We start from the raw sequence: 10230 nt of genomic DNA, 5'->3' as shown, positions 1-10230 counted from the left end.
ATTATCCATTGATACAAACAACTAGTTTATTTTATCAGACATTTTTTCCTAGGGCATATCAGTTCAATTTAAAATCTCTAGTGTTTTCATAATTTTGCATTATTGCAAAGCAGCTTTACCAAAAAATATATGATATCACAACTGGATAGACATAGAAACAAGAAAATATTAAAAGGAATTACATAAAACTAATATAGCTGGGAATAAAGTTGAGTTTGGGTGAACAGTTTAAAGAGCATAGGAAAAAGAGCACACTCCCATGTCTCTACAATGTTCTGATGCAGATGAGAGTTGCTAAATGGTTGTTAGGGTACTTTGTTTGTTTGCTAGAAAGTAAATTGGCATCCGACAATGATTATACTCCAAAACAAAAGGAATAATCCATAATAGGTCATGATCTTAGCAAATATATATATATATATATATATATATATATATATATATATATATATATATATATATATATATATATCTCAAGACAACTAGGTGGCACTATAATGAAACGTGCATGTAACCTCAGATCATGAGTGTGATTACATGTAGCAAGTTTTATGATGATAAACTTTAGTTTTCTCAAGATACAGCTGTGTGATCATTTGGCTTGCTAGCCATCGAAGGTTTTGTGGTGCAGGCAAACCACCTTTATTGTGTGGCTCCAGACTCATCCAGCCCATACATCAGCGTGTCAAATCTGGTAAAAATATCTCATTTCGTTGAGGAGTAATAAACATGTCTAAAAACACAATGGCCATTTTTTGCCATTTCCGATGGAAATTTTGAGGTTTCATTTTATTGTTATATAGCCTAGTACAGAAGCTATATGTAGGCTATATGTAAAAAAAGTGGTTTTGAGTCGATCGGAATAATGCTTGCAGAGATATTTGATATTGTTTTTTTAAGTGATATTTTGCAGCGCTACTAATTGGTAAAAACCTAAAGAATTTAAGTTGAATGAACTAAAAATTTTTATTTGTTATCAATTGAAGTAATTTTTTAAGTTGATCTAACTTTTAACATTTTACAGTGTAATGTGGCATCCACACCAGACGCGGAAGAGGCGGCACGCGTGAGTGAATTACATGTTAAGTCAATGCAAAGACGCGCATAGGCATGCGAATGATGCGGAATGGCGCAAATGCGCAAGTTAAAAAATCTGAACTTAGATATTCGTGCCACGGTAACCAATCAGGAGCTTGCTCTAGTAGTGACGTGATTACATTTCCGTGTGAATGTCTCAAATGACTAGAATTTCACACACGGCTTTCACATGCAAATGAAGCGAGTAAACTCAAAATGTTCAAGCGTCCAACTACGCGCGAATAGCGCGTTTTTGACGCACCTACCGCGGCTGGTGTGAATGCCACATAAGGTGAAACATGATATGTTTGGTAACATTGTACTCGGCAACGATTCAGGACTCCAGCTAAACAAGTCACATGAAAGTATGCCAACCACAGCCAAATTAATAGGCATGTAAAACATTTGTATGTCCCCTAGGTGGTGCTAGGATGAAATTGTCCCAGCCATGGATATGTATAAAGGCTAGATGGCTCGTCCGCGCTGCTGGCCAATTGAGTGCAACGTCCGCATTTTGGCGGCCATCTTGCGACAGGGCGCTCGCTCACTCGTAGCATTGAGTTTTAATGATGCAGGTACTTTTAAATGACCATAACTTGCTTAATTTTTTACCGATTTTCAAACGGTTTGGTTTGTTATAAACGTCAAAGATGTACCTATGACACTGCATACCTATACTAAAAATAAAAAATAAATTCATGAAACATGTTAAAGCATCCAGAATTATAGCCACGTTAATAACGTTTGTAAAAACCCAAACCGTTTGAAAATCGGTAGAAAATTGAGCAAGTTATGGTCATTTAAAAGTACCTGCACCATTAAACTCAATGCTACGAGTGAGCGAGCGCCCTGTCGTAAGATGGCCGCCCGGTGATGCCGTTAGGGACTCCGCCTTGAGCCATCTAGCCTTTATACATATCTATGGTCCCAGCAACCTCAGTTCTTGACTGCCATTACAAGTACCAAGTGTTGTGTAAATACACGCAAGTTTGGCGAAGATTAAGCCTCAAATCTGTTATTTTTAGATCTACGTAAAATTCGTTGACGCACTATACGAAAAAGGATTTGGCTGATCAATGCGAATTGCATAACTTTTTGCCCTGAGTGTCTCTAGATGCTACATACCGATTTTCAAAAAGTAGGTTTTAAGAAAAAGTTTTAAAAATTATGACAGAAAATGATGTAACAGGGTGCATTCGAATCATCTTGAGCCAAGTATTCAGACGAAAAAATTTTGTTTCTCCGACTTACACATCAGACATAAGTGAAACTTTGGACGGTTGGTGGCGTTAGCGGCTTTGAGATAGAGACTCCAATTTTGCTGTCTGTCTGCAAAATTGTATAACTTTCCTACGTACACTTCTATAGGTTGCCATAGACCACAATGAATAATAAGAAGGAACAATTACAATTACAATAGGGGTCTTTCTTCTGGGTTTTGACCCCTACACTCTGAGAAAGGAAAGAATGTGTTCATTTTTAACACATTTTTTGTGTGTTATGCTATTTAACACATTATGTGTTTATTTTGTGTTCAAATAAGTTAAAGGGACAACACAAGATGTGTTAAAACAACACAAAATGTGTTGTTCCTATAATAACACAGAGATTTGTCTAGTTAAGGACAACACTCTAAGGGGCGGTTTCCCCAACCAGGATTAGCTTAATCCAGGACTAGGCCTTAGTTTAATTAGGAAATATAACTAGTTTTAACAAACACGCATTACTAAAACATTACCTGTGTGCATTTTGAGGTAAAACAAAGGGCACTGGTGCATTTTAAGATATGTAAGTGCAAGTTGTTTTCAGTTTGGAGAGCTCTTAAAAGTGTTTAAGTCTAGGACTAGTCTAATCCCTGTCCGGGAAACCACCCCTGTATGTTAACAGCCGTTTTAAGTGTAATAAAATGCACTGTGTTGCATGCAATGTTTTCGTACATTAGCATTACTAACTGGAGAAATATATCAGTCACTCGCTAAATGGGTGTGGGAAGGGCAAAGCACGTACACATTTCGATTAAGCCAAAAGGTACAAACCAATCACAGATAAATATATCCGTGTCTGACCAATCACAGTCAAATAGAGTCAGGTCTGGACAATCAAAGTCGAACAGAGGCGGGTCTAACAACAGAATGAGAAGGGCATTGACCAATGAGAACGGAGCATGTGGTTTTACTCCGCTGAGGCGCAGCACTTTAAATCTGACTCGTTTAAATCTGGAGATTTACAATTTATAACGACGTGTGTTGTAGTCCACACCGATTTATTTTGGCCCTTTGGCTTCTCTTTCGCCTAGATTTTGACAAAATAAGCGATGTCTGCCGTCCTGCTTTCCTCCATTGCGATGGCCAGACTGAGCGCAAGGGAAATCGCGTCCGAACGGAACACCAGAGAGATTTCTCCTGAGACTGTCCCGTTACAAAATCCCACGAAAACCTGCCGAAGTCTGTTTGGACCCGTGGATCACGACGAACTACGGCGAGAGCTTACATCCAAACTTAAAGAAATTGCTGAACATGATCGGCAAAGATGGAACTTCGACTTCGGTGAAGGGCGGCCGCTGGACGGCGAACTGGAGTGGGAGGAGAGTCCAGCCGAGGACTGTCCGATGTTTTATCGGGAAAAAATCACGACCACCGTGCCAGCGAGACCGAAAAGAGAAAGACTGGCACCTTATTGTGGGGATCGTTTTACATCTGTAAACGTTTTGAACGAGACAGACAGACGTAACCCAAAGAAATCTCGCAAAACAGCCGCTCACGCCCAGACGAAAAGACTCACGGACCTACGGATCACAGGTAAGACATAAAGAGGCGTGTATAACGTCATCAGTTCAAATTGTGGTACTGTAGTATACGTTAGTATTTACAATAGTAAACCGTAGTAAGTTGTGGTGTAATGTAGTATTTGTTAACGCATACTTCAAACTGTTATATTATTTACTACAGGAATTGTATTACATGTTGTACATGTTTTATTACACGTGTAGTTCATGCTTTTAAATCTTATTGGTTTTTTTTTGTAGATTTTTACGGAAAGCGAAGAAAAACGGGCAGCATGAAGCCAAAGGGAATCAGGAATGTGGAGTAAAGAGAAAAAAGCCCCCCGGCCTCTGCGTCACCCACTGGTGGCGGGAAAAGTCCGGAAGAAATGACGTCACAGTGTCTGGACCTTCTTGGAATTTACTGACTCATGTTATTACGTCATGTGATACTGGAATCGCATTGTTACGCTATTTGTTCCGTTTTTGCTCTTGGTTCATAGAGGAGCAGCATGGGTGTAAACCGAGTTAACACCCAGAGTTTAAATTAAAGCCAGGACATATTTATTTATGTTGAATATATCTCAGTATGTATATATATATCTTTTGTAAAAGTTTAAGTTATTTATTTATTTTTCACCCGTTACAAGACATACCTCAGCCGTTTTGGTGTCAAATATGTAGTTTTTTTTCTCATACTCACTTGAAAACTACCAAAAAATCATGATCCTGAGCCAGGTTGGTCACCGTTGTAAAAATGTTGATTTAATAAATATGTATATATAAACGTATACCTCAGTGTGTCGTCCAGTATATAAACGTCAGCCTTCTATTGAAAACTACCAAAAAATCATGATCCTGAGCCAGGTTGGTCACCGTTGTAAAAATGTTGATTTAATAAATATGTATATATAAACGTATACCTCAGTGTCTCGTCCAGTATATAAACGTCAGCCTTCTATATGTTATACAGTCATAATTATGAGTACGGGGGTCTTATGAAATAGACATTGGGGCATCCACCTTATACCTGGTTAGCATAAGAGTCTTGGAGCACAGATTGTAAATATAGATATTTACATTTTACATAAGAGAACATTTTAACTAACTTATCTTGACATTGTAAGCATGTGATTTAAAAAAAAACTTTATATAAAAGTATTAGTGTAATATTTTATACATCCTCACTTGACCTTAAAGCATGTTGGGAACATGGGTAAATATAAAGACTTAAAGCACCCTGAGAAAAAAATATGGACGATTTGTAGGCCTATTCTTCATAAAGGGTGCTGTTTAGAAAAGTTTATAATTAAAAGAAATAGTTTAATCAAAAATAAAAATCCATAATTTCCTGGATTTGTTGTTCTAAACCTGTATGAATTTCTTTTTCTGATGAACACATTGGGCAAATATTAATCGCGATTAATCACATACAAAATAAAAGTGATTTTTTGCATATTATACAAAACAATCACTTTTATTTTTTGTATGTACTGTATGTAATGATTATGTATATTTAACTACACAGACATACTCATTTATGATTTTTTTATTTATATAGCAATTTTTTATTTATATATAATATAGAATATATAAAAATATAAATAAATATGCACATGTAAATGTTTCTTAAATGCAAACATGAAGGATTATTAGGAACACCTGTTCAATTTCTCATTAATGCAATGGTGTAATGGTGTGGGGGATGTTTTCTTGGTACACTTTAGGTCTCTTAGTGCCAATTGGGCATCGTTTAAATGCCACGGCCTACCTGAGCATTGTTTATGACCATGTCCATCCCTTTATGACCACCATGTACTCATCCTCTGATGCCTACTTCCAGCAGGTGAATACACCATGTCACAAAGCTCGAATCATTTCAAATTGGTTTCTTGAACATGACAATGAGTCCACTGTACTAAAATGGCCCCCACAGTCACCAGATCTCAACCCAATAGAGCATCTTTGGGTTGTGGTGGAACGGGAGCTTCCTGCCCTGGATGTGCATCCCACAAATCTCCATCAACTGCAAGATGCTATCCTATTAATATGGGCCAACATTTCTAAAGAATGCTTTCAGCACCTTGTTGAATCAATGCCATCTAGAATTAAGGCAGTTCTGAAGGGGAAATGGGGTCAAACACAGTATTAGTGTTCCTAATTATCCTTTAGGTGAGTGTATATATAATAACACACAGCACACACTCATATCATGCCAAAAATCACTTGTATTTTGTTTGCGATTAATCTTTGTCCAGCACTAAGATAAATGATGATATAATCACACAACGGACTGTAACTATTGACTTCCATAGTAGGAAAAACAAATAAATTAAAACAACTTTTGCAAGTCAATTCATACTACACTCTTAAAATGAATGTGTTAAATTAACACATCTTGTGTATAGTTAAGGACAACACATCTAGTGTGTTGTCCTTAACTTAACACATCTCTGTGTTATTTTTGGAATAACACACTTTGTGTTGTCCATTTCATTTATTTAAGCTCACAATATACACGAAATGACACACAATGTGTTAAAACAACACATAATGTTCTAATTAGTTTAACACAAAACTATGTGTTAAAATTAACACATCCTTTCCTAGAGTGTAGTCAACATTTGAAGTGGATCAAAAACATTCATCAAAGTTGTCCTAAGACAAGAACGGGTAATGGGTATTGGTATTAAGACAACTTTAAGGAAAGGTTTTGATCCACTTCAAATATGTTGACTAGTATATTTTAAGTGTTGGCTTAAAAAAATTGACATAACTTTTAAATTGAAGTTGAAATCACATACATTCAAATTAAAGTTGAAATTGTTTAACACGGTTTTTTTAAGGTAAAGTAACATGGCTCCGTCAATTGTGTGCTTACCATCATTTATCAAATTATCGTCTTCATCATTTACAATACTTTTATAATATTTGTTTTCCTTCTATGGAAGTCAATGATTGTGGCAGCTGTATGCTTACAATTATTTCTCAAAATATCTTCTTTGTGTTCATCAAAATAAGAAAAGCCCGTATAGGTTTAGAACAAGATGAGGGTGAGTAAATGATGACAAAATTTTGGGGTGAAAGGTTAGGGGCTGTTCAAATTGTCTTAGCAGGTCCCATAAAATACAATGCATGATGAGGGGAGGTAAATGTAGTGTTTTCAGGACAACCTAGGCAGAACAAAGAGTAGACCAGATGAAAAGAGGAGATTAAAACCATGGAGAAGAGCGTGCCATGTCTTTTTGACGTGATAATGAGTCCCGCGCGCTCCTCCCACAGCCCGGGTCAATCCGCGCAGCGCGCGCGACTCCCCGCGGGAATCTCCCCGCGTGAACCACCAGGAATGGCGCGTGGCTGCATACAGAAGAAATCCTATTCATGTGTGCGTTTAACATCTGTATGACAGATAGATCATCTGTCAGGCATCAAACAGAGCTCAGCATACTCACAGTAGTTCTTAACACTATAGTATAAACGGTAATTTTTAGGTTTTGATTAAGGCATTTCATCATCTAGTCTACAGTATAACTGACTCAGTCAAATCTAGCAAAGTTAAAGAAAAGTAGTCTTTTATAGTCTTCAGCTACATCTTAATAGACCAAATGTTTATATTTTAAGAATCAACAATTATAAAAGCCCAAATTAGTCACGCACTATAATATTGAGGTGAGCGCGCGCGCGTGTGTGTGGTTACATTCTGATGAGCACATATGCTATACTTTAAATCTTAAAGTCAGCTTAATTATTGTTTAAAATGACGAAGTATATATAGTAACTATGCATTTGTGGTTGTGTTCAAGACTAAAGATCACATCAAACATGAGGTTAAATTAACAAAGGATTACAGATATGTTCTACATATTTGGGTCACGCAGATCTGTTGGCACTTTGAAAATTAAATGTGTTGTGATCATTGAGGACAGATGTCCTCTCTCTCTGAGTGCTGTGTTCTCCGGTCTTTCTCACCCACTCAGCAGCTGGGTCTCCATGGACACCAGCTGGCCAACCACAAACATCAGGGGGAGGGGCCAGTTAGTGTGTAGTGTACCAGCTGACACGCTCATTCAAGCACATCACATTCATTCATATGTGCTCTGTGATGTCACACTGTTAAAACATGTGACCAGACAGCATTTATATTAAATTATTAATTCAGCAGCTGACTGCATGACCAATTCCGTGGGAAAATAACTGTCTGTAAATAACACACGTTACATTTTGTTGTATAATTTAATGTAGAAAACAGGAGACTTAATCTGCGATAATTTCGTGTAGTCAACGTAAATTCATTTTAATTACACAAAAAAATGTAAGGCCTCTAAAGTTTAAACATTTTTACATCTTTGATGTTGTTTCTATTGTTGAACACTAGGGGGCGATAATTCCCAAGTGTTACTAACATACAGAGACTGCAGTTTATTAGTACCTAAAATGTAATGTTCACTGCATCCCACAGCAAAACTTAGTATCATCATGATATTCTTTGAACTACCTTTGAGTACTACGTACATACCGTAGTAACCAGAGTTTTAAACCTCGATTTTACCGGCTGATAGCAAATACTTGACTTAGTACCTATTATTAAAACTGGGTGGTAGCTTACAAGCCACCCAGAAACTATAGCGAGTTTCATTACAGACCGAGAGCCTCAAAGCAGACGGAAGGGGACGATTATCCCTCAGTACTCAGAGATCTGCTGCATATAGACGTCTCCTCCAGTGGATAATTTAAGATCGTGGGTGTTTATATGTGTGATCCTCCCTACTGTGGTTGTGGGAGCTAAAAACCATCCAGCCTCCTCCTAAAAAGTAGAAGTCCTGCAAAACTGCAATGAAATCACAGTCAGAGAGAAACGTACAATCACTCAATCCAAATAAATCTGTTTTAAGATACTGTACATGGCTCGTGCTTACATGCTGAAATGTTGTAGTGGTTAATCTCAGCTGAAAACAGAAGTTTGAGTGGTATATTTTCTTTACATATATAGGGCCAGTTTCCCGGACAGGGCTTATCACAGGGCTTATCCTAAAATGCAAGTTTGAGCTGCTTTAATTTAAAAACAACTTGTCCTGACTAATTTTAACATTTATCCGTGACATTGTTTTGTCTCAAGATGCACACCTGTAGTGTTTTTTGTAAGGTATGTTTGTAAAATCATCTTAAAAGACCTAATATAAATAAGGCCTAGTCCTGGATTAGCCTAAACATTGTCCGGGAAACCGCCCCGTTTGTAGAATAGTAATGCACTTAAAAAGACTATAAGAAATTCTGTAGGCCTCACATTTGGTTAATCATTATGCATGTTGCAATGCCGTTTCTGCATTAAAATGTATATTCCTTTATTAAATTATGTATAATGTTATCATTGACATTAATGACTAAATGTTTAATGAATAAAATGTTTAATTACTAACCACATTTGGACCTTGCATTAACTTTCCTTAATAGAAGAAGGTAGTAAATTAATGAAAAAGTGGATGAGTTAAAAAGATATGGGAACCACTTGATAATGGCATCATTGGTTAGGAGATGTTTGGCACCTGGATCTTGTCTTAAGATATATTTTCGGGAATGAGAAGACTTTCCACAACAGTTACAGGTCTGAAACCTAATTGGTGTTTTCAAATAATAAATAATTACACTTGTATTAAAATATTCTCATTACTGATACAGTGGTGTTTTATATTAAGTTAAGGGCAACAAATACCATCACAATGTATAAGTAGGGTCAAATGTAAATAATATATCAAATAAATACCCTTATATGTCATTAAAATAAATAATATACACTCTTAAAAATAAAGGTGCTTAGGTTTTTCACAACGATGCCATATAGAAGGACAAGTTTTGGTTTCACAAATAATTATTTAGTCAAATGTTCTTGCTGTACAGTAACCTTTTTTAACACTTTCACCACAAAGATCCTTTCGTGAAACATAAAGCTTATTTGGATGTTAAAGACTTTTATGAAACAATGCACTGGATAAAATGCAGCATAAAGTTAAAACAATTAAGGCACTTCAACCTACTATTTTAAGTTTTAACCTGTGACATAATAAGTTGAAATTGTTTAAAAGTTTAAAAGTAATAAAAAATTATATGTTGATTTGACAAAAATTAGATAGCACTATAAGCTTGTAATCATAGAGGAACCAATTTTATAGCACCTATAAAGTACCTATGAAGAACCATCCAGGAGTGATATATCACCACTATAGCACCAAATATGGTTCTTTATATAGCACTATAGGGTTCTACATGTAGGTGCTACATATGCTATATGTGTTATATAGTTCCCCTATAATTACGAGCCATTGAACCACTTTTAATGCTATTTAGCACCGTTTGTTTTAGGCTAAGCAAAATATCATGTTCTGTATTTGTACATT

At 36.4% G+C, this 10230-nt stretch overlaps 1 protein-coding gene across 1 annotated transcript; it reads left to right on the top strand.

Annotated features, from left to right (window-relative positions):
- Nucleotides 1-3226: 3226 nt before the first annotated feature.
- On the top strand, nucleotides 3227-4629 carry cdkn1cb (cyclin dependent kinase inhibitor 1Cb). Its single transcript, XM_055192536.2, has 2 exons — nucleotides 3227-3875; nucleotides 4103-4629. The coding sequence occupies exons 1-2, from the start codon at nucleotides 3392-3394 to the stop codon at nucleotides 4165-4167; spliced, it is 549 nt and encodes a 182-aa protein (XP_055048511.2). The 5' UTR covers nucleotides 3227-3391; the 3' UTR covers nucleotides 4168-4629.
- Nucleotides 4630-10230: the final 5601 nt, after the last annotated feature.

The sequence above is a fragment of the Misgurnus anguillicaudatus genome, chromosome 6 (genome assembly GCF_027580225.2).
Source record: "Misgurnus anguillicaudatus chromosome 6, ASM2758022v2, whole genome shotgun sequence".
Taxonomy (NCBI): Eukaryota; Metazoa; Chordata; class Actinopteri; order Cypriniformes; family Cobitidae; genus Misgurnus; species Misgurnus anguillicaudatus.
This window is presented reverse-complemented; position numbering and strand designations above follow the sequence as displayed.